Source organism: Sebastes umbrosus, chromosome 4 (genome assembly GCF_015220745.1).
Source record: "Sebastes umbrosus isolate fSebUmb1 chromosome 4, fSebUmb1.pri, whole genome shotgun sequence".
In the NCBI taxonomy this organism is placed as follows: domain Eukaryota; kingdom Metazoa; phylum Chordata; class Actinopteri; order Perciformes; family Sebastidae; genus Sebastes; species Sebastes umbrosus.
This window is the reverse complement of record NC_051272.1, coordinates 14,613,545-14,638,037: the sequence shown is the minus strand read 5'-3', so window position 1 is coordinate 14,638,037 and position 24,493 is coordinate 14,613,545. Positions and strand designations below refer to the sequence as shown.

At 42.5% G+C, this 24,493-nt stretch overlaps 2 protein-coding genes across 4 annotated transcripts in view; one reads left to right on the top strand and one right to left on the bottom strand.

The window, feature by feature from the left end:
• Positions 1-11,780, top strand: part of ptprq (protein tyrosine phosphatase receptor type Q) — a 50,897-nt gene extending 39,117 nt beyond the window's left edge. For both annotated transcript variants that reach the window (XM_037767365.1, XM_037767366.1), the window contains 17 exons: positions 690-759; positions 1,184-1,342; positions 1,580-1,865; positions 1,974-2,047; positions 2,134-2,233; positions 2,451-2,579; positions 4,882-4,926; positions 5,506-5,532; positions 5,736-5,817; positions 6,400-6,490; positions 6,642-6,718; positions 6,995-7,129; positions 7,290-7,415; positions 8,350-8,495; positions 8,641-8,776; positions 11,010-11,133; positions 11,219-11,780. In XM_037767365.1, the coding sequence (XP_037623293.1) occupies positions 690-759; positions 1,184-1,342; positions 1,580-1,865; positions 1,974-2,047; positions 2,134-2,233; positions 2,451-2,579; positions 4,882-4,926; positions 5,506-5,532; positions 5,736-5,817; positions 6,400-6,490; positions 6,642-6,718; positions 6,995-7,129; positions 7,290-7,415; positions 8,350-8,495; positions 8,641-8,776; positions 11,010-11,133; positions 11,219-11,256 (1,845 nt within the window). In that variant the 3' untranslated portion in view covers positions 11,257-11,780. The remainder of the gene's footprint in view (positions 1-689; positions 760-1,183; positions 1,343-1,579; positions 1,866-1,973; positions 2,048-2,133; positions 2,234-2,450; positions 2,580-4,881; positions 4,927-5,505; positions 5,533-5,735; positions 5,818-6,399; positions 6,491-6,641; positions 6,719-6,994; positions 7,130-7,289; positions 7,416-8,349; positions 8,496-8,640; positions 8,777-11,009; positions 11,134-11,218) is intronic.
• A 1,270-nt stretch (positions 11,781-13,050) lies between these two features.
• The window catches only part of iqsec3b (IQ motif and Sec7 domain ArfGEF 3b), a 38,672-nt gene continuing 27,229 nt past the window's right edge, over positions 13,051-24,493 (bottom strand). The window contains exons 8-15 of one of the 2 annotated variants that reach the window (XM_037767367.1): positions 23,584-23,750; positions 20,853-20,992; positions 20,568-20,699; positions 20,324-20,423; positions 18,607-18,765; positions 18,423-18,515; positions 16,831-16,877; positions 13,051-15,833 (exon numbers count right to left, since the gene is read on the bottom strand). In XM_037767367.1, the coding sequence (XP_037623295.1) occupies positions 15,414-15,833; positions 16,831-16,877; positions 18,423-18,515; positions 18,607-18,765; positions 20,324-20,423; positions 20,568-20,699; positions 20,853-20,992; positions 23,584-23,750 (1,258 nt within the window). In that variant the 3' untranslated portion in view covers positions 13,051-15,413. The remainder of the gene's footprint in view (positions 15,834-16,830; positions 16,878-18,422; positions 18,516-18,606; positions 18,766-20,323; positions 20,424-20,567; positions 20,700-20,852; positions 20,993-23,583; positions 23,751-24,493) is intronic. The other variant, XM_037767368.1, reaches the window with a different exon arrangement.

The window sequence follows — 24,493 nt, the reverse complement described above, 5'->3', positions numbered from 1 at the left end:
ACTTTACGGCCGCAAACTAGAGACCTAGGGCATTCAGAGGATGGATGGCTTTCCTAGGTAGATTGACAATAAGGGGGTTCCTGAGCAGTTTCCAAAACAGAAGTGTTCGCCATCTAATCTCCAAAAAATGCAATTCTTGCAGAAATCTCCAAATGCCAAAAGTTTTTGATCCCAAATCACAGCATGGCTTTCTCTATGGTGTTCCTCAAGGTCTGGGTGTCTTAATGTTGTATTTTGGAGGGATTATTGATCATTTTTTTATCAATTCTCGAGTAGGTAAAAAATTTTTAAATTTAGCACCAAATCTGTGAAACAAATGGTATCAACCCAGAAATTGCTGAAACAACTTATGAGACATAAGTGAGCATGGGAATGACCATCATATACTTCTATCGTAATGTTCTAAGCCCTTATACACTTTCAAAATTTAATTAATTAGTCAATCAATTATTTTTCATTTCTGATTAATGACTAGAACAACTTGACACACAGTGCTGAGCTGCATGTCAAAGTGATATTCAGCTTCTCAGCTTTCAGATGACTGTTGACCTGCTATCTCCCCTTAAAGACCCCATGTACCCACCTAAAAAAGACAAAAATGAGGGGTGGAGTGGAAAAGGTTAACTCCTTTCTGTGCTTGTCCCTCTTTCTGCTATCTTCCCTCCTTTCTTCTATTTGTCTGTTTGTAGATTTCAGCAAGGAACGGGGCTGGCAGGAGTCCACCCAGCCCCCTTGTCCAGATAACTACAGGGATCACAGGTACAAGTCCCCCTACTCTGTGTGTGCTCTGCATCGCTCTCCAGTGTTTCTCCCTTTCTTGTTGCAGCAGTGCAGCATAGATACAAGACAGAGAATTTGTCCCACTGCACAGTATCATCGCTCAGTATAACAGTGTGCAGGCCTGACACAGCAAATGTTACTCAGCAATACTGTCAGGCGTGTGTTGATGATGTAGAGGACTGAGTAGTGGCCTGTCATGATTTATATGTAAATGCAACAGACTAGAACCACATCTTCAACACTTCAACCTCTGTTTGTGCGTGTGCACGTGCGCGCGTGTGTGTGTGTGTGTGTGTGTGTGTGTGTGTGCGGTTGCGTGTGTGTGCGTGTGTGTGTGTGTGTGTGTGTGTGGTTGTGTGTGTGCGTGCGCGCTCCTCTGTGTTCACACGTGCGTGTGTTCCAGCTCCGGCCAAGCCAACCCGAAGACCCGAGGCAGAGATGGACCGTGGAGGGGTTGCCATGGTAACCCACAGGAGTATCACCATCCGCATGCCTGCCTGTTTCTATAGGGACGACAATGGACCAATCACAAAAATCCAGGTCATCGTGGCCGAGTCAGGGGGTATGACTCTTCAAAAACATTGACAGCCGTCACTTTTAGTTCAACACACTTGGGTATCGGTCTTGTTTGTGCTTTAAGCCTCAAGTAGAATCTTGTTTTACAGTACGTCACTCTGTCCTATAAGCTCACAAAAGACAAAATGTATGCAAAAGCCAAAGGGCTTAACGTCAGCAGAAATTTGACTCAGTCCCCCTGCGATTCCTTTCCTCTCTAACTGTCTTACTCATCCTGTCACAGTGAAGGACATCCAGAACCTGACCAACTGGAATAGTGCATTTTTTGGTCGTCCTGCCCCTTACCTGACCGACAAGGGGTTCCCCAACCCGCCATGTTTATCGGGGGACGGGGCTCCACTCACGGACGCACCTGTCAATCTCGGTCGCAGTGTGTCTGGAGGCGGCCGGGCCTCGGCGAGGCAAAATCACACTATGACAAGAACGTACGTGATCGGAGGGGACGATGACTGTGTTAACAGCACTGATCGGTTCTGCAATGGACCTCTGAAGCCACACACAGTCTATGTGTGAGTTCACCACACACACTCAACCACACAACATTGTAAAAATTGTTGCATGTACATGTTTTATAATAATATAATGCTGACACATGACTATTGTTCCATATTCACCAGGTTTAGGTTCAGAGCCACTAACATCAATGGCCAATACACAGACACTGACTACTCGGATCATGTCAAAACTGCAGGTATATTTATTCACCTAAACACAAAACCTGTATAGCCCTGTTTGTTGTTTTTGTGTGCTGTTGTCACCTCTGTTGTCTCTTTGTAGTGAACGGGCTGTTGACCAGAGTTCAGCAGATCATTCTGGGTGTTGTGCTCTCCTTTGTCTTGGCTTTGCTGCTCATCATCATCATCTGTGGCTCCGTCAGGTAAGATGGCAACAGGCATTCAATCATTTGCCAACATTCATACATTTATCAAAACAATGCATTGATTGCAATTTAGTATAAAATGCACGAAAATATCATGTGCAAATTCTTTTAATTTTGAATTGCATAATTTCCAATAAATCAATTTCCTTTTTGATAAAGTTTTTGATTCTGTATTTAAGTTGTTCTTAACCAATGTGTTTGATTGACATGTCAGGATCCATCAGCGCAAGAAGGAGGGCGGGACTTATTCACCCAGAGAGGCAGAGATCATAGAGACCAAGTGTAAACTGGATCAGCTGATCGCTGTGGCAGATCTGGAGCTGAAACAAGAAAAACTCAACCGGTTAGTCTGATTTTGAGACCCTCATTCACACCTTCATCACCTCCCGTCTGGACTCCTGTAATGGAGTTATTTCCGGGGTACCCAGCAAAGCCCTGGACAGGCTCCAGTATTGTCCAAACCTCAGCTGCATGGTTCTCACTCGTACTAGACCCTGGCAGCACATCACCCCGACACTCATCCATCTTCACTGGCTTCCAATCAATTCCCGCATCACCTCTAAACTCCTCCTTCTCGCATACAACTCCCTGCATGCCCTTGCCCCCCAGTACCTAACCAACCTTCTCCACCCCTACACTCCATCCCGAAAACTACGATCCTCCGACACTGGTCTGCTCTCCACCCACAACACCAGGCTGCGAACTTTCGGGGACAGAGCCTTCAGTGTCGCAGCCCCCGCCCTCTGGAACTCTCTCCCTCCTGAGATCAGAAATGCTTCATCCCTGGACACTTTCAAAAAACACCTCAAGCACCATCTGTTCATCAAGGCCTCTGACCTTAGCTAACTCTTCCTCCAAATCTTTCCTCTGTTTTATTTATCAGTCTGATTTTATGTGCCCTCTATGTAAAGCGTCCTTGGGTTTCTTGAAAGGCGCTATATAAGATAAATTTATTATTATTATTATTATGTGTCTTTAGTTTTAATCTAAAAGCGTCACTTTACCAAACATAACACACACATTTTTGGCAGCTGAAACGGTGCGCACGCTACATGAGTTCAGGCTTGATTTAGCTGCTCCAGACAAGATTTTAAATCTTAACTCAACAAGACAAAAATCTCTTTGCTGCAGCCAACAGGATGTGCGCTCATGTCAGCACAAAATCTTCTAGTGTTGTAGAGTTTGTGCAGAAAATAGAAGCAGCAGCACTATGAAACAGCACAGCATCATTTTGGCTTTATAGTTTACCTTCAGTTCTCTGCAGAAGAGACAAGTCATCCTGTCTGCATCTTGCCAACCACCCTCTCATACAAATTCAGCATCAAGCCCGTCTGTTTTTATTCTTTGGCACAGATAAGTGCACAGACAATAAGTGCTGCAAGCTGGTGAGAAACAAAGTCAAATTCAGTGTTGTTTTTTTGGTTTATCAAGGTCACTGATGGCTTAGATGAGGTGAGAAACTACAGGACAGAAAAGCTTTTAACAGTACAAAAAAATAGTTTTTATATTTGTATTTGCCAATATCTATATATATATATATATATATATAGACATTGGCATTGGAACAACCAATAAGCATAAGTAATAAGTAGGAAATAGATTTACTCATGTACTGTACTTAACATAATTTTGACGTACTTTTACTTTACTTGACTATTTCCATTTTCTGCTACTTTCTACTTCTCCACATCTCAGAGGGAAATATTGTCCTTTTTACTGCACTACATTTATTTAACAACTTTAGTTACGTTTTACATAAAAGAAAACATATGATGTACTTATGATTCACGATGTAGTACTACAAAATACTCATGTATTCATTAGTGATAAAAAACGAATAATATTCGATAATATTATAACACTGTGAGAGGAGACATTCTGCATAACAAATACTTCATTTAGATGAAGTTGATAACTACATTTAAATGATAATACTTTTATACTTTTACTTAAGTAAGGTTTTAAATACAAGACTTTTATGTGACAAAGTATTTTGACACTGTTGTATTCATACTTTTACTGCAGTAAAAGATGTGAGTACTTCTTCCACCTCTGCTTTCTAAACACCTTCCTTCCCCAACATCTAAAGAATACCCACATAATAACTGAATACAAAAAGAAACCAGAAATAGAGGCGTCCATGAAGGCGTAAAATGTGGCTCGTCTTCAAGAGTTGAATGAACAGGAACATTAAACATAAAACCCATATGAGAGAAGATGGATAAATAAAAGTGCTCCCACTTGGCAGATAACTGTTTCTTATCTCGTATGTGTAAAAGTAATACAACGGCCCTACTTGAACAAATATTTGCCTGACTTTATTAAACATCCAATATGACATTTTGTCATATGCAGTGACTCTTTAGTAGTTCTGAAAAAGGAGGCAGTTCCTGAGGATACTTTGCTGTCCATTCATTTTAGATGTCAAACACTTTTAACAGCAAAGATTGTAGGTTTTTCACAGTTGCATGTTGTGGGACAGTGTGTCTCTGCTTTGTTGGAGCTGAGATCTGCATAAACACCACCTTTCTAAGCTATGTTATAATATCACACTTTGTCTTGTTACTTCACGAATGGCAACTTTCCTTGCACGCACACGAAAACACTTGCATTGACTCGCCTTGGCTTTGTTTTTCTCTCACCAGGTATTCTTCCTTCTTCTTTAGGCGGAAAGAGATTTATGTGATCCAGTAAGTTGGGTTTGGACCTGTGTGTGTGTGTGTGTGTGTGCCACATTTTGCTGTGTTTGCTTTGCTTGCATGTCGTACTCCACCTTTCATTCATCGCTATGAGTGTTTCGTTGTCATGCTACCCATTAAAACCATCCATCTGTGCTATTTATTGAACCTTTGGTGATGATCGACAGTTGAGTGAATCATTGACATCAGCCTTCTCCTTTTCCTCCATCACTGGCCTGCCGACACTCCTCTGCATGAGACCATTTTAATTTGTTTACACACTCACTATCTTGAAATTGCTAGGAAGGCTTAGAGGTCTTAGAGGGCACAAGTGGTTAGCTTTTACCAATAGCTAAGGATCTGCGTAGCCACAAGTCTTCAGTAGTGCAAAGAAATATCAGCCACAGGGGAATAACCATGTGCTTCATTCAAGTTTACTGATTGGAGATGGTTAAACATACAATGCCATCATACTCTCTGCAATGAGGATCAGTTCAGCTGTCGTGGACAGAAATAACCACAGTGTGGGTTGTGAGTATTTAGTTGATTTGTCTATTTTTGGTTAATGTTTGCTGTCTATTTTTTGTCCAGGCTGCTCAGCTACAGGAAATCACTCAAGTAAGTCATCCTGCATAAATAATGTGAATATACACACTATAGTTGCAGCATAGATCAGCATGTTCTAGACGGCTCAGTATTAAGTATAAGTATGTTTTTTATCCTAGAATAAACTTACGGAAAATAGCATATTGTTGTAGAGTTTTTGTACATCTCTCTCTGCTCCTCACATTCAGTCTTTTCTCTCCTTACCTCGCTGCCAGGCCTGTCAACAAGAAGTCTTTTCTGCAGCACGTAGAGGATCTGTGTGCCAATGACAATGCCAAGTTCCAAGAGGAGTTTGGTGTAAGTGTTTGTCTACAACCTGGACCCGTGTTAATCAAACTTGGAAGACTGTAGACATGTATGAATTGGGATGAAATAATACAAAATACATGGAGTTTAAAGGAATGTCTGCTGTTGGGAGACAGGTGTTTTTTGCACCTCTCCAAATGCAAAAAAGACATATAACATCTCATCAAATAAGCACTTGGAGATAAAAACTGTTTTAAATGGCTACAAGTAGTGACCTAAAACTACCCAATTCTAAATTATACATATTGCATTATTTATTAATATTCATGAGCAATGATATATAGTCATAAAAAACACATGTCAGTAGGTGCATGTACACCTCTGTCTCTGCACTGCTGCCATCTAAGACCACAACAGGTTATTTTCAACCAACATAAACATTGGTGCTCTCTTAATTTTAGTAGTATTTTTAAAGTAAAAAGAAATGTAATAAATAACTTTGAAGTAGGTGTAAAAGAGAAATTTTACTTTTATCTTTCACTTTAATCCAAAAAAAAAAATATTTTTAAAAATACATGTCCTGGTGTGTGTGCTCATGTGAATACTAATGTTTTACATATTATCTCTCTCCAGGAGCTTCCTAAATTGCTGCAGGACCTGGCCACCATAGACGCTGACCTGCCCTGGAACAAATCCAAAAACCGCTTCCCCAACATCAAACCTTGTAAGTGGTCAGGCTGAAAATGAGCTTTCTAGAATTATGATACTTACAGTATAAAAAAATCATGTGTGTTAGCTCAAACATTAACTGCATATGGATTTTCAGCTGCATTTCACATGTTTCCACCACCCTCTTCTCACTAAACTGTGTCTAGACAATAACAACCGAGTGAAGCTGCTGTCAGAACCGGGCACTGCGGGCTCTGACTACATCAACGCCAGCTTTGTCTCAGTGAGTACCAGCTATCAGCTGCTAAAAGCCCAGTGGTTAACCCGGAGGGTCGCGTCCACTTGAGTCATAATCAGGTTATGAAAGTAGTTACGCATTAGAGCAGTTCGTTCTAGATATTTCCCTTTCCCTTTCCAATTCTGCCAGATAGAGAGATAACAACCTCTTCAAGCTCATTCATTTATGAGTGAAAAGTGATTTATAATTTTAGTAGGTCTGTATATTGCTGGAGAGAGTTTTGACCTTGCACATGTAAGTCTCTCTATTTCTGCTCTCTAGGGCTACCTTTGTCCCAATGAGTTCATCGCCACTCAGGGTCCTCTGCCTGGCACAGTGGCTGACTTTTGGAGGATGATCTGGGAAACGGGAACCCGCACCATCGCCATGCTCACGCAGTGTTACGAGAAGGGCAGAGTGCGTCATGAGAGATTTGCCACTGTTATGAAATAGCTTTCAGAGGCCAGGCGGGGCTCATTTTTGGGCTCCTTTACAACTCTGTCACCAGGAGGGTTAGATCTGCTGCGAAGATCTGATGTGTGTGTGTGTGTGTGTGTATGTGTGTGTGACATTTCAGATTCGGTGTCACAAGTACTGGCCAGAGGACAATAAGCCCATGTCAGTGTTTAGTGACATTCTCATCTCAAAAGTGTCGGAGGAAGTTCTGCCTGACTGGACTGTCAGGACCCTAAAAGTAGAAAAGGTAACTAAGCTAACAACCCCTCACTCACACACAACATATATACTATACTTGTGCATACTGTAAAACACCAGAAAGACAGTAACCGCTTTGTTATGTACTAATTTGCCACATTCCCATCTAACTGAATGATGAACCAGATGTTTTACAAGCAAACCACTTCAAGGAATAGTTCATCATTTTGGTGATTTGGTGACGTGTGTGAAATTCCCCCTTATCTTATCGAGAGTTAGAAGAGAAGATTGATACCACTCTCCTCTTGTGTGAGAGTATTTCCCAAAATGTCGAACTATTCCTTTAAGAACCGTTGTGTAGTGAGTTATTTGTTCCACCTCTGGCAACACCTTTTGCTGTGTAAATTTTATCTAAATTTATATTCCTTTAAAGGAACAGAGTGTAACATTTTGGGGGATCTATTAGCAGAAATGTAATGTAATATTCATAACTATGTTTTCATCAGTGTAAAATCACCTGAAACTTAGAATCGTTGTGTTTTCGTTAGCTTAGAATGAGCCCTTCATATCCACAAAGGGAGCGGGTCCTCTTCACGGAGTCCGCCATGTTTCTACAGTAGCCCAGAATGGACAAACCAAACTCTGGTTCTACAGAGAGCCTTTCACATTTTTACGTTACCTGAAGGCCACCGTAGTTCTCCGGCACACTTGTGAAACTGACATTTTGAGTTCAAAACCGTGGTACCGTCTGACTTCCATTGCTCCTAAAGTAGTGTTATTATGGTAGGATGGCCTCTGAGTGAGGATAACGGCGTTACTACGGTTTGCACTCGGCTGCTCATGTTACCGCAGCTTTGGAAAGGGAGGAGTAAGCGGAGGGGTACTCAGTTGGTGGCAATCTGCAACCTCACCGCCAGATACCGCCAGATCCTACACACTGTTCCTTTAACTTGTCTTTTTCTTGTATAAATTCCTCTATGCAGAACGGGCACTACATTCTGGTTCGCCACTTCAACTACACATCGTGGCCTGAGCACGGAGTCCCAGAGTCCTGCAGCACTCTCATTAAGTTTGTCAAAGCTGTCCGAGCCCACAGGCACGAAAACACCACCATAGTGGTCCACTGCAGGTACTGTACTGTGGCATGTCAGTGGTAGTTTACTGACACTGCAGAAATTACAGCAAGTTCCTTTAAAGTAAAGTTCACAAACAACTTTACTCTGTTTTTGGTGACTAAATGGAGTTTCATCAACAAATCTCTCATCGTTCCTCAGTGCTGGTGTGGGAAGAACAGGTGTGTTTATCGCTCTCGACCACCTCATTCAGCACGTCAGAGATCACGACTTTGTGGATATTTACGGCCTGGTGGCTGAACTCCGCAGCGAGAGGATGTGTATGGTACAGAATCTGGTGAGTTCACATCAAATGCAATAGTGGGTTTTATTCCTGTGGTTAAATTTCACAACCCAGAGAGAATAAACAAAATACAAAAAAAGGGGTATTATACAGTAAGTTGTTGTTAAGTTGTTCCAGTGCACTTAAGAATCATCAAAGACTCTCAAATGGCAGTGTAGTTGTCCTACTTATTTTTTAACTTCATGTCCTGCTGTGATCCCATCCCATGAGGAAGCATTTGGTAAATTCTTATTTTGACAAAGGGAAGGATCTGGCAGTGGATTAAAGGCATATGCTGAGCAGGATTCCCCCTCTTGAAACAGCAGGAATCTATCCTAAAATTACCCTATTCAGTCATTACTTTCGGAGCAATGGTGTGTGTCTCAGCGTCTGCAGGGACCCTCTGCCTAGTGCCTGTGCTCCTCCTCAGTATTCTGGTTTTATTATTTCTAGATGCTCTGTACATTTCTTTTGGCTGTGATGTATGAGCCTGCAGCATCTGGTGCTACAAGAGCTGCTTGATTCTTTGAGACAGCAGCGTTCAGTGTGCCAGACAGCCAGCTACAGAATCAGCATGGTAGTCCAGTCACATACGAACAAGAGCTTTAAGAGGCCATCATTCAGATCGGTTATTTTATAACCTCACAAATGTCATTGCTGAGATATTGGAGCCGTTGCAGACAGTTTTAAACAAGCCCACATTTTAACTATAATATCTAAAACTCTCACTGTCAAAGTGAAAACAAAGGCAAATATTAAAGTTATTGTAATGTGTGTCAGATCTCACAGAGGTACTTCCAGTTTCCTACTATACCTTCTATTGTTGTGCTCCTACATGGTTTTTCCGATAAAATGATAATGAATGACAATTGTAATGAGCATTTTGGCTGTGTTCATTTATGTTTTTACTATTTCCTAGACAGCTGAATTGATTTAGAGATGTATTAAAACCTGTCCAATAGTCTGACTGCTCCTGTTGCCGTATTTAACTTAAAAATTGTCTCCACATCCACCAGATCTCAGCAATAAACTCTCTATGACTGAATCAACATTGGGTAAAACTATGAAATCAAGAGGCAGATTGATTTGCTTTAAATTCTGCTTTAGTAGGCACAGTATGTCACGGCACAGGTAGGTTGTCCTTTAACCACAAAGTTGGCGATTCAATCCCCGGCTCCTCCTGTCTGCATGTCAAAGTGTCCTTGAGGGAGACACTGAATCCCAAGTTGCTCCCCGGGCGCTTTACAGCAGCCCGCTGCTCCTAAGGATGGGTTAAATGCAGAGATCAAATTTCATGTATGTATATGATGATTGTAATTAAGTTTTACGGTAACACTAATAAAATAATTTGTTGTTAGGTCAAGAGGATTTATTTAGCGTTAAGTGTTATGGCTATACCAGCTACTAACAGGCCATACATTTGATAAATGCCTTGGTTGCTAACACAATATTTATATATCTGAACCACAGTGAACTGGACTAACTTTCCGCCATAGCTCCACTCATTCCTCGCAGTGTCACTCACTCAACTGTGTGGTTGGACCAGCTCGGTCAGGTCTGCTCAGGTCCTCTTCTTGAGTCGACAGCCGTGCACTGACCTCGTTGGTTTCAGTTCATTTAGGTTAACAAATAGATGCAGATAGAAACCAAACCAAAATTCTTCAAAGATGAAGGTCCGTGATGGTTAATGAAAGATCATTAACCATCACGGTCGCAACGAAAGAGTAACTCCGTATCTCTCCCCTTAGCCAGAGAAGCACACTAATGATCGTGCTCTGTGGGGCGAATAAAAAGCCTGAGGGAGCCTGAAAACACTTTTTCAGCATATGCGCCCAGTGAGCAACTTTTATTTGAATGAATGGGAAGCTATCTTACATGGTATCCAGTTCTCTTACTGTAGTGCATCCATGGCTGTGGCAGCTGCAGCATTAAGAGATTTTCAATGTCACTTCTTAGTCTAGGTTTGAGTCTTGTCTGTCTTCTGTTTAAGCAGGTTGGAAATAAATCTGTAAATCAGCTCTGAACCTGTGGGCTTTTTCCACTATTTTGTAAAGAGAACATTTTTTATTATTTGTTTTTTGCCTTTATCAGACAGGAGACAGTAGAGCACTAACAGGTCTGCAGCTGGACTTAAGTCAGGGTTGTTAAATGGTCAGCCACCAGGCAGACACCCCGACTTAATTCTACACCAGATGAATTAATGTGGACATCTGCTCAGTATCTGTCAATGTGTGTGTGTGTGTGTCAGGCCCAGTACATCTTCCTGCACCAAAGCACGCTGGAACTTCTAAACAACAAAGGCAACAGCCAATCCATCTGGTTTGTCAGCTATTCTGCTCTGGAGAAGATGGACTCCCTGGATGCCATGGAAGGTAAGCAGCAAAATATATACACTCAAATAAACACACACTCGCCACAGCACAGTGCTCACTCCACACATTTTGTACTGGTCTTCAGGTGATGTTGAGCTGGAATGGGAAGAGACCACTATGTAAAGACTGACTGGGGGACACCTTTGACTCCTGTTGGGAGGCGACCTCTGCACAGACTCTGGACTGGACCGCCTCCACCACTCAAAGTTAGAGGGAGGAGGAGGAGAAAAGAGGAAGCACTGTTTGAACTGAGCGATCTGTCAGTCGACTAAGACTTTGTTGCTCCACTTCAACCCACTTCTCAGCACAATCCTCCCTTTAATGAACCTCCTGTCCGCTTGTTTTCAAAGAGAGTGAGAGAAACAAAAGGGAGACGGGGACAAAGAATTTCAGGTCAGGTGAGCTGACTGAGAGCTTTGTCACATCTGTAAGCCTGCAGGGACTTTGCACAAAATGATTTCACTGCATATTCTAAGTATTGTATTATGTTGATATGATCTATGTTTTTGTAAGATAATTTATTCAGCCAAATGGTGTTTTTGTTTCAGTCTCAGTTATTCTGACTATGTCAAAGTGTTCACAGCATTTTCGTTTTGTTTATCCTTTCTCAAGAGTGATTTTGAAAAATAAAAGCAACTTGTATTTTTTCTGGCCTTGACACTTGAAGCAGCAGTGAGTAGACATGGAGCAAATATGATTCAAAAAAGTTGTTTTTATAAAACGGTCCTTATATCCTGACAGTAGTGCATGAGACAGGTAATCTGAAAAAAATGGGTGTTAGGGTGTTCTCCGGTGTCTTCTTGTGTTCTCCGTTGCCCCCCGCGCTCCTAATGGCATCTTCAAGATTTCACAGACCGGAGAAAAACAACCAATCAGAGCCGAGCTGGAGCTTGCCGTCTCTGAGCAGCTGTCAATCACTCTCGAACTCCGATCAAACGGTCAAACTAGGCAGCGCTGATCAAATATGAATCAATATTCTGTTACTGTAATGCCTATTTCTCACCTCAAATGTTTTCAGAATCATCTTGTAGTGTACTGTTTAGCTGTAAAATGAGAAAGTTTGTGACCTGGCTGCCATGTTGAGATCAGTTGAGGAAATACCAAGCACCGCCCACCAGCAGGAGCAAACTTTCTCATTTTCCAGCTAAACAGTACACTACAAGATGTTTCTGACAACATTTGAGGTGAGAAATAGGCATTACAGTAACAGAATAAAGATTTATATTTGATGAACGCTTTCTAGTTTGATCGGAGTTCGCAAGTGATTGACAGCTGCTTCCGTTGAATGAACAGCCAATAGGAACGCTCTCTCTCTGAAATGACCTGTGATTGGCCAAAGTCTCCCGTCACGGGCTAGATTTTTTAAAATCTGAAAACAGAGTCATGAGGAGGTGCAGAAGTTTAGTTATCTCTCAGAACACTTTAATTACAATATGCTGAAAGGTAATTTGGATTTTTTGCCCAAAGATGCCAAAAACATTCTGCCTACTGCAGGTTTAACACTAAAACACTTGAGAAATTTCCTTCTTTTGCACCAAATATAGCCGTTTTGTCATTGACATATGAAATTACAAATGACCAACTTGCTCGTCTTAGAGTTTAGAGTACAGACTCAGCACCCATCGGAAATTATGCACTCAAATCATGCACACACACACACCTGCAGACTCACTACAACATGACTTGACATTCCACAAGTACAAGTCAGATTCAATATTGCTTTCTCATCCGTTAATGAATGAGTTCAGACCCGCTGTGCTGGGAGGACACAGGAACACCTGTGCAGGCTGATTTCCCATAAGCTCCTTCATTCCACCGTCGTCCTCGCACACCTGGAGCACATCGATTCATTAGAGAGATCAGGAGTGCTACAGATGCAGACACTGTCGACACGACTCACAGACAGACGGTTCAGGACCCAGAGTAAAAACTACTTTATTCTTTCATTCTCTTTGAACAGAAAAAATTAGAAATATTCCATTAGTAAACATGTTGATCTTTAAGAAATCTCCCTTTTTAGAAATATTGTGAGGGCGCAAAGATTAATGACAGTGCTCCACAGTGAGGATGCAGATTGGTGCGTCTCCATGACAACCACGGAGGTAAGGGGTCGGGCAGAAAGGAGGGAGGAAGTAGAGAGAGGGGAGAAAATGACATCAATCAACCCAACATGCCCTGACAATAATGATACAAACATATTAATAAACTCCCCCCGTTGTACTGTAAATGAAAAAAAAAAAACAATATCATGCTGTATAGTACAAGTCAGTCCGAGTTTACAGTAAACAAAGTGGGGTTGCTGACTTGAGAAACCAAGCCGTTTCTAAAATGAATCTAAGCTGGAGTTGCTGTTGCTTTGGCAGCTATGTGCATGTTTGCGTACGTCAGTGTGTGCGTGTATGTGTGTGTGTTTTTGCATGACCTGTGATTTACTGCACATATTCACCAATACAGCATAGCCCTTTACACACCTTAACCAGGTGACACAGCCATCTCTTAATAATCCTATAATAATATGACACGGTATAATTTCATGATGAATGTAGATCTGTATTAATATCTGTGTGTGTTACCATGGTAACTGGAGTGTGTTCTATAAAAGCTGCCTGTTTCCTGTCTCTCGTAGCAGTAGGATTTAGGACACCCCCTGATATTAAATGTGAATAATAATAATAATAATAATAATAATAGCTATAATAACTATAATAACCTTTTTTTTTAAACTAGATTCTTCTCTGTACAAATACATACGTAGATACACACACTGGGCAAACCAATCACTTTTTCAGAATAAATCTATATTATCTATTTACAATATATCCAATATATTCTGTGGTGCAAAAGGTACAAGACGTGTTCGGTGTGTCTCAGTTGGATGATTTGCGATCTGCTGGCTCAAGCTCGAACCATCGACACTGGACAGACGACCCGATGATGAAATCAATAACTATCCCATGGACATCTTCAGTTTCCCCCCTGATTAACATTCAGTATAGGAATGCATCTCTGCTTATATAACATTTTCAGTGTGCGAGGAAAAATATAATTTGTGAGAGGGGAGTGATGTTTTCGTGAGGTGACCTTGGACTACCCTGTGTAGAGCAATTTATATTCATTTTTAAGAGTTTTCTGGGCACAGGTATTGCCTCAATCCAAAGGAAACAACAATATTCACACTAGGTAACCCATTAGGAGTAAATGTACAGGAGAAAAGCTTCATCTGGCTGTTTTAGCCTTGTTTTTGGATTATTTACTACTCCCTGCTGCTCATGAGTAAGCAGACTGAACACACCGTAAACAAGCACGCTGCTCTCAGTACAACTCCGATATTACATGTTACAGTGCAGCAAATCCTTTCCTGAGCTCTGTGAGAGCAAAACGCCATAGAATCAGGGCAGCCGCACGCTACGGTGAAGATACCTGCTCACACAAGTTTAGCAAAACACACAACAATGAAGGACAGAAAAATATGATTGTCGTCAGGATGTGTTTTTAGGTTAGTGTAGTAAGTAGCAACATCCTTTCTTACTGCACATGACAGGGTGGTGATGCCAGCCAGAGCCTTTTACCTTTTTCTTGGCCGCCTTTCTCTCACACATTATCTGTTCCCTAGAAAATGAAGGAAACAAATAAGCTGATACTCGTTTCTTCACATTATGCAGAGATGAGAAATAAAAAGATTTCGGTGAGGAGAAGCTAGATTAGCTCTGCTGAAATGATTCTTCACTCAGTGCGGTATCTAATAACACTGAGAACCAAACAAAGAGGTGTGAACTTAACATCAATATCCTGAAGGAGAACAAAACAAAACAGAGTTTTGTCCTTCGTATTTAAAGCGCTCCCTTGTCCTTTCAGGGCTGCCAGAGTTTGCTTCTCTGACGTCGCCCTTTCGGTTTCACAGTTAAAGCTCACAGACACATTTGTTGGATAGGTGACATTTAAAAATGCAAAGTCACAAGATCTCTTAAAGAGTGTGAAATCTAGTCGGACAACACCATCAGCTACCGGGTGACATGTTGGAGACAAAAGAAAGAAGAAAAGTTGTCTTTCAGAAATGGCATTAAAACTCAGTCAAGACAATGAATAGATTCTTGTTGGTTTCCTTTTCCTTTGTCCTTTTATTCGACTCGTACAGTGTATTCCAAACTCTATTTTTTTTTTAGCAATGCTTTAATCTCACCATTCAAAGTGAGTCGACCAGTGCTCCAGCATGTGTCTGTTGCTGTGTGTGAATGTGAGGCTCATGTCTGGCCCCCAGGGTTCGCAGAGTAGCCGACGACTCAGACGATGCTGCGGGAGCCGCTGGAGTTACGCCTGCGGGTGAGAGGCATGGTGTGGTGGAGGGGCCTGGGTGAGTCAGGGGGACAGAACTGGTGGGGGTGGTTGTAAGGTGGAGGCGGAGGCGGCAGAGGAGGCTGAGGGCCGTCCCCCTCTCTGACGCGTACGGGCGTGGACATGGCCGACTGGATGAGCTGATGGGTGGCCGGGCCTTGGCTGAGGAAGGCCTCCATCCGCCCTCGCCCGCTCTGGTCCACGACGATGACTTTGACGATCTGCTGGCATTGGATGAGTGTTTCTGGGCGAAGCTCTCCAGCCTGGATGGGGCTGAGCAGGGTGGGCGGCGCAGCTAGGGCCAGAGGCGCGGACTCAATGCTGGGCTGGCTCAGTTGATAGGTCTGCAGCCTGTTGTGAATTGACACCTAGTTTAGGAACAGTCAGAGAACGCATGAGGAGTTACCAGCCTGAACGCAGCCTCTACGCAGCCCTCTGGTGTGTTACGCACATGGGCATGCAGGCATGCAGGTAGGTATTATGCAGAGCGAGCGCATGCGAAATACACTCTCTTTTTCTCTCAATCATGTTTTTGCATGATTTACACTTTCTCTCAATCATGATTTTACACACACCAGCCCAAGAAGAGAAAAGGGTAGCGGGATAAGAAGAGATTTTGGTCAGAGATTTATGGCGGGAACGTTTTGGATTTTATATGTGTGTGCAATTAATGAGTGGCAGCATGAGAAACTAAAAGTTAAAGGGAGTGTCAGGAGAGGAGAGAGGTGACACCGAGGGCGTGGTGTCTCCCTAACACACTTATTTACAACTCTAAAGGACTGACTGAGAGGCAGGAAAGAGAGAGAGGAAAGAATGTGCAAAGGAATAAAACAGAGAGAAAACTGGACAACAGCTTCTATGACTATGCTTCGTTAAAGGAAGGGCTGGTTTTACAGACACACACCCACCCACGCACACTCGACAGACTGATAACAGTATCAAGCTTATCTGGCTTTGTAGATGGTATTCTAGGAGCCAGCCAGGCTTATGGTGGCTTGCAAAGGCTTATACAGTAAGGGCTGGCAAGCAACAGCTGATGAAAGAAGGGATGCTATATAGCAAGCAGAGTGGCTGCTGATCCACTCATGAGGCACAGAAAGAGACCGTTTGCTTGCAGCGCCACTACAGCACACTGCTCTCAGCGGCCTTTGTGTCTTTGGCTGCATAGTGGTGATGGGCCTCAGGCGGAGCTCTTTTAAAGCAAAGCATAAAGCAAACTTTCTTTTCAGGATGAGGCGCAGTCCCTATCTAACCGCACACACACACACACACACTCACACTCACACACTCACATACAAACCACACCCACAGAGCAGGGGACGCAGGCACTTACCTGACGGAGGCAAGAGTGGCGTTTGCACTTACCTCTACTGTGTTGTTGTTGCCGGTTTTATCGTATGGATCCTGTTGGCCTGTGGGGAGAAACGGGTCTTTTTGTAAGTCAACGGGCAGATTCATATACATAATGTTAAAGGGGACATATCGGAAAACTTTTTCAGTGCTTGTGCACATACATTTGGGTATCTTGAGTGCCTACAAACTGAAATAAGACAACCCAGTCAGTTTTTTGTGGGCTGCCTAGATCAGAAAATATGCAAATCAACAAGTTATTCAGATTTTGCTCCCCTTCCTATGTCACATGCAGGCTCAATAGAATATATGGCCCCCCATCTATCGCCGCTCATGGCTTTTGCAAAGGTATATATTTTTCCCGAAAGCCAATCAGAGAAGACTAGGCTTTTTCAGGAGGGGGTCTTAAAGAGACAGAGGGTCAATAGAGTGCTACAGAAATGAGTCCTAAATCCTGAAAATGAGCTAGCATTTTAGCACTGGTCCCTCGTCTGAAAGTCAATGTTTTTTTTTTGAATGGGTTTTTAGTTGGATGCCTGAAATAAGGTCTGTGGTTAACACAAACGTAAGAGATTTAAACGTTTTATTTTACGATATAAACAACGTCAGTAAATACCCCACTCGTGAATTTTGAAGCTTTTACGTGTCTTAAAAAAGGCGGTTGCTAACAGGTGGCTAAAAGAGACTACTAAACGTCATCACGTCCACTCGTCCACCTTTACAGCCTCGTTGTGTATACTCGCGTTCATGCGACCGCGGTGTAGTTCGTTTATAGCTTAACGTTAGCTTTTTACTTCTGCCGATTGCATTCACGCTTCAAAAATCATAAAAGTGTTTTTCATTTGTGGAGATTTTTTTACGGAACAAAATGTTTGCCACAGAGCTTAATTTTTTTAATAATCCAACACCCAATATGATAAATCCCATTGTCTTTTTGTCGAGGGAAACAGGGCGATGCTAACTTCCGGGCTTGTCTACACAAATATGTCATCCCTGCAGCACTCTATACAGGTATATTCAGACAGACAGTATGAGAAAAAATATAGTGTTTTTTGAACATTAAAGCATGTAAACATGTTCTAATAGAAACCCAAAATACAAGTATGAACCTGAAAAATGAGCATGATATGTTCCCTTTAAAAACTGTTCACACAGGGGACTGCCATTTGTTTAAAGGAACAGTTCGGCATTTTGGGAATACGCTTATTTGCTTTATTTCTGAGAGTGAGATGATAAGATTGACACCGCTCTCATGGAGCTTAGCTTAGCATAAAGACTGGAGGAAGGGGAAATAGCTTGCCAGGTTCTGTCTGAAGTGGAATAAACATCTTAAGCTGACAGTCTGTATCAGGTTTGTTTAAAGGAATAGTTTGGGAAATGCACTTTTTTACTTGCTGTAACTAACCCTTTAATAATAAAAATGTGACAATTGAATAAACTTTCAACCCTCTGATCATCATCCACTCCTTTTTCAGTGCGGTGGGCTTTTTCATGCACCCATCTTCCATGAAGAAGATTTTTTTCTACATAGCCTTGAATAATGTATGCATTGTTATGAGTAATGTATGCGGTGTTGTGCATTTTTGCTGCATGAGCAAAACCAGCACCTGAGGGAGAGCCGTGTCCTGTGTGTATGTCCACTTGCCCGCCATTGGTGTGTATGCCGTGTGGCTGGATGCCTTGTTGCCTCTCCAGTTCCCCTACACCACAAAAAAAAACAGATTGCAATCAGCCATTTACAATCACAGTGTGTCTTTGTTTGCACATGTTTAATGTGTGTGCTTCGCTTACACTGGATGTGTATCTGCTCCATCTCGTTGACCTCTGTGATAGCCTCTCGGAGCTCCTCTGCAAACTTCCTGAGTTCGTCTCCGCTCGGGGAGCAGAAACTCACCAGCTGCTTCTTCTCTGAGGTAAACGGGCTCAGCATGGTGATGCCATGGGCGTAGTCTGATGAGAAACCCCGACAGCATGTCAAAAAGGAAAAGAAAGCGCCTTCACCACAACTTTGATTCTAAAAAAAGGATGCAGGAATTTTCACTTCAGTGTTGCAGGTTTTTACTTGAGTTTCTACTTCACAAAATGTTGCTGGCTAAGAATACTTCCAAAAACTGCTTTGAGGTTAATGACCGAATGTGTTTCTGTTGGCAGCAATGGCTTCTTGAAGATTGCAACTGAGGGGGTGGCAAAAATATTAGGAAGCTCATACATAGTGAAGATCAGTAGTTTTCTATTTTTCTTTTCATGCAAACAAAGTCGTGACTCGGTGAATGTCTGTTGAAATTTAGCACAGACGTTCATACTCCCCACATCATGAATTGTAATATCTTTGGTGATCTCCTGACCTTTCATGTAGCTCCATCATCAGGTCAACATTTTTCATGTATCCAATACTTTGATTTCTGACCAAATATCTGCAAAACTGCTGACATTCACATCAGCGTCAGCTGTAGACTTATTACCACAGAGTGTTTAGTATAAGTAGACGTAGTCACCGTGACGTCACCTATTGTTTTGTGGACTACTGCTTTGAAGCCTCAAGTTTGGCATTTTGGCCGTCACCATCTTGTTTTTTTTGCAACCAGAAATGACACAAGAGGGTGGAGCGAAGTAAAACCGAACACTGAATATCATATATATATATGACATTTTTAGGCGACCAAAAGGTTTATAATTAACTTTCATGAACTGAAAACACACTGTGAAAGGGTTAAAGTTCTAAGACAAAAACACAGACCGGACAACGCCGTGATCTGTCAATCACAAGGTAGCAACGCCCTAAAGCACACCTTGCTTTATGGTCAATTTGACTCTAAATGGGACCATAATTTACTAAATGAACATCATGCTGTATTGAAGAAGATTTGAAACTAGCAATTGAGACCATAAACTCATGTTTACAATGTTTACTGAGGTAATAAATCAAGTGAGAAGTAGGCTCATTTTCTCATAGACTTCTATGCAATCAGACTTCTTTTTGCAACCAGAGGAGTCGCCCCCTGCTGGCTGTTAGAAAGAATGCAAGTTTAAGGCACTTCCGCATTGGCTTCACTTCAGAGACCCAGAGGTTACCCACTGCTTATTACCAAATGTTAGCACGCTAACATGCTAAACATGGTTATGGACCAAAAGCATAATCCTGGACAGGGAAGTGAAAAAGAGCATTCCTGTTCATGCAGCTACCCAACGTGTATATAAAGATGCCGTAAACAAGACTAAAATGTGGTCTCCATTGCAGGTTCGGTTTCATTAAAATAGTATTTTACCACAGATGACAGCTCAAATAATGATTCAGTCATTTTTCTTTGTGTAAGAAAGCAACTTTCCTGAAGCTTCAAGTTGACAACAGCGTGTTCATTTTGTTGGTGATCCCCTTGGCAATTCATTCAAATTATGGGTTGTGAACAATGCTGTTGATGGCTCTGACGGTTAGCTCAGTATTTTTTCCTTCCAGCACTAGGGTGAAACTACTGAGGATGAACTGCAGCAGAGAGTAAAAGCATCTCACATTCATTGCTGAAGAGGTGAAACTGCATTCCCAGAAGACCCATAGCTTTACAGAAGGTGTATGAGGCCGAGCTTTTCTTCTTGGGACACAGCTTCAGGATCTGCAGCAGAGACACAACACAACACGGCTGAATAGCTGGCTATTCATTATTATCATAAAGATGATGTATGAACTGGCAATAAAATGTGGTGTCAGGTGCATATTTAGAGTATTGTAGTGAGTCACTGGATAGAGGTTTCCTCACCAGCAGCAGGTCATTGAAGAGGAAGACCTCTCTCTGGAGCTGGGACAGTTTCTGTTTATGAGGCTTGTTGGCGTCAGGCACCTCAAACAGACGACAGCAGCACACCAGACGTCTGTGGGGCACGGCGAGGATCTACGGAGGCGAGGTTACGGAGACGGAGATGACAGATAGTACAGAGGACAGTGAGATAATACATGACACGAGAAAAGGAGACAGTACAAACAAGTACAGACAGCTCACTTAAATGAGAAATAAGGGAAAGACTTGCACGCTACTCGCACTCACAGTTTTCAGGCCCAGGATGGACTGCTCCACGCGGCTCACGTAGGTGACGTGGTCTTCGTTGGAGCGGAGTTCTCTTTGTTGGATCCTTTCATAGATGCCTGCGACCATCTCTCTGGGGATGTCTGCTCCGTCATCCACACCTGAGGGAACAGTGGTCCAGAAAAAGTAGGAGTGGTCACTATTAAGGTAAGAAGTAGTCTATAAGCCCCGCCCCCCTTAGTTACTGTTGCTACACCTGTCAAGCTTTCCATTCTCGCATGACATATATGCAGTTTACAACGTTGACAGTAGCAACAGATTTATCAATGGAAATTCGTAGTATTTTTACAGCGACTGTCGATTTTATCAGTTGTAGCTAGTTATTAGTTGTTTGAAAACGCCATCTCTGGCTGACTTTTTAATGTTTCTCTAATGTTTTTCTGATGTTAGTTTTAAGTTGGAAACTTGACATACGTTCACTCCTGATCTTGCAGCGTCTTCTTACTCAGTTTCACCAGAGTCGGCAGTAGGAGGACGGTTAGCTCACCTCCCTACCCTTGCAGTTAATGGCTGGGGGTTGATTTAGGAACCATCAATAAATTACTGTTTAAATAACACAAGACAAATGGTTTTTTCAATACCTTCATACTGACTTGCCCATATTAGGGAAACATATGATTAAAGTTACTAAAAGGAACTTTTAACGGGTTATGAAACAGACTCAATTTAATATTCTATATGACCTGCGTAAGCAAACGAGACCATCAGCGAGAATATTGGCTATTTCTATTTAGTTATTTATGAAAGTCTGTCATTGTGTCCGATTCCCTGCGACACGATTTACGGCACGCAGGTTCACCAGAAACTCCTTCAGCTCAGACTCCAGCAGAGACCATCCAACCACGGACAGACCAAGATCCGGCTTCGCTGCCGCCTTCAACGCAGGTTCACCAGAAACTCCTTCAGCTCAGACTCCAGCAGTGACCAGCCAACCACGGACAGACCAAGATCCGGCTTCGCTGCCGCCTTCAACCTGCAGTTGGAGCTTCCGGCGGGAGGCGGAGAGATCTAGGCCCGGCAGCAGCGGCTCCTCGGACAGGAGCAGAGCTTCACCTTCGCTGCTCTGCTGGCCGCGCCTGATCCAGATGGGATCAGCCAAAGACAAGGTGGTGGTCAGGAGGATCTTTCACGAGGTCTAGCATGACCTGTACATCGACTTCGGCGGGAAGTTTCATTGCATGTATCAGCGAATGGAGAGAAGCTGTAGCAGGCAAGCAGGGTCCATCTGCGGCTGGAGCTCACCACCCGCTTCCTGGGAGCCAACACCACGCTGCTGGAGGCCCAGGCCGTATTGCTGGGCCCACTGAAGGAAATGGATGCATGGGAGAACCAGAACCAGGACCGATCGAGGCAGACTGTCAGAATGTGCTGTGGTAAAATGAGAGGTTTTCTAAAGGGAGTCTGGCAGCTGCAGATCTTTACGACACAATGCGGCAGGGGCCGCCAGAATCAACACAAAATTAAAGTTCCTTGTAGTATCTTTAAAACAGTTTTTCTAAATTGGTCTCATGATGCACAGTTATTTGTAATTCATTTATTTTGCACAACTATTTTGAAAATTCTGGCATTTTTTTCAATAGCTTCCACATAATGTGACCCAGTGACTCCACAGCGAAGCCAAAACTGTTCAAATTAACATTTAATTAACAGGAATTTTATGAATGCTTTTATTATTCACAGATGTTGATTTTGAATTAAATAATTTCACTGTGCGGATCCTCGGGAAGATTAGTTAACAGGGATCCAAACTGTGTGGGCTCACATTATTTTTGTTCGAGATGTAATTAGTTGTATTTCATTGTAGGTTTTGCAACTGGAAATGAGAAAAAGTGCTTTTATCCCAGTATGTGTGCCGTCATTGTGTCCTGGCGGTTTATCCATTATCACTGTGGAGCAGCACACCGACACCCTCACTACAGTCTGGCACTGCTGTTCAGCTCAAGGAGAAAACTGTTCAGCTATTGAAATGTATTTTATGGTGGGGTTTTTTCACATTAACTGAAGGTACAAATAAAAGTCAAACTTTGCAGTAAATGCATGTATCTGTTCAAGCGCTGGACGAAGGCCGCGTTGAGAGCCTCAGGTGATGAGTTGCCTCTGGAAACCCGAGCTTGTATCGTTAGATCTAAAGTGAGCCTCAATTAAATAGGTCAATGCCACGGTCCCTGGAGCAGAGCTCTGAGTCAAGGATATCAGGAATCTCCTCCTGCACAGCTGATGGGTTTCTTGATGGTAGCGAGCGAAAGCAAGCACCCGCCGCCTCTTTGAGTAATTTACTTCACTTCAAGAGGCTGTCACTCAAAAGACTGATAGTGAGCTTGATAAGAGAGTGCTTGTTGTAAAACTTTGACTTTCCCTGCCCTCCGCTCTCTTTCTCGTCCTCTTTATCGTTCTGGCATATATCTCCGATGGATTTCCTCATGATTTGCAGTTTGAAATGTGCATGTGTGTGTGTGCATGTGGCTACTCTGCAGTATATAACCGGTGTTCAAACTCTCTGCTCATAAAACCACTTCCCATGTCTGCAAGTCATCATACCACCTCTGTCCACAGGGTCAGTTCACACTCCCTGAGATGACACATGCACACAGCCTCTATATAAACTCACACTCTCTCTCTCTCTCTCTCTCACTCTCTCTCTCTCGCTCTCTCTCTCTCATACATGCCCATACATGTATTTGGACACACTAACCTCTGAGGTTGCGTATGAAGTCATCCAGGCCCATTTTGCGCTGGGGTTTGATGTTGGGCGAGTACATGTCAGTGTTGAGGAGGACCACGGCGAAGGCCAGGATGAAGATGGTGTCTGGGTTGTGAAACTGCTGCACCACATCAGGATTACACATACAGTACCTCTGGCTGTGGAGGGAAAATAGGACAACAGAGTTATATATCTATAAGTGTGACATTTATTCATCACTTCTTGGTCTCAATATTGAGATGCTGTAGGTAAGACACAACAAGTACCATCAGCAGCATTGAAATCCCAATCATTCAGATATTCAAATATCATTCATATCCTGAGGAGTTTTACTGCTTTTACATGGATAACAGCATATGTAAGCAGGGTCGGTTGGGACAGGGCCTTTTTAGCAAGTTAGAAAGCAACTATACCATTCACCATGTTCATACTCATCTACACACCCTCTTCACTTTCAACCTCAAACCTCACATTTTATACACAAATATTTGGCTTTTGTTATTTTTCTTCCACATACTGTTTTTAGTTATGCCACATACAAAAAAACATATTGTTGGAAAGCTTATTTTCTGGCCTTTCAGTTGATGCAAGTGTTAGTCTGAAGTTCTGTTGGAAACTAGCACAGGAGTCCAAATTGTCTGCTCTCCCTGGCATGGTTGGGACAGTTACCTGGGTGCGGTTGGGAAGGTATTGATTATAGTTCGTACCTCGTTACAAAAACAGAAAGCAGACAAAAACAAGAAAAAGTCCTTCCAGTCAGAAACATTTTTTTGCCAAACTCCATATCTCAGTAATTTATGAAAATATAATAATTTCACAAATGATTCTTTTTCTCAAAGAAATGTGTGAAGAAGTGACATTGTAAATATATAATAATATATAAGTGGTGCAGTAGTTAGCA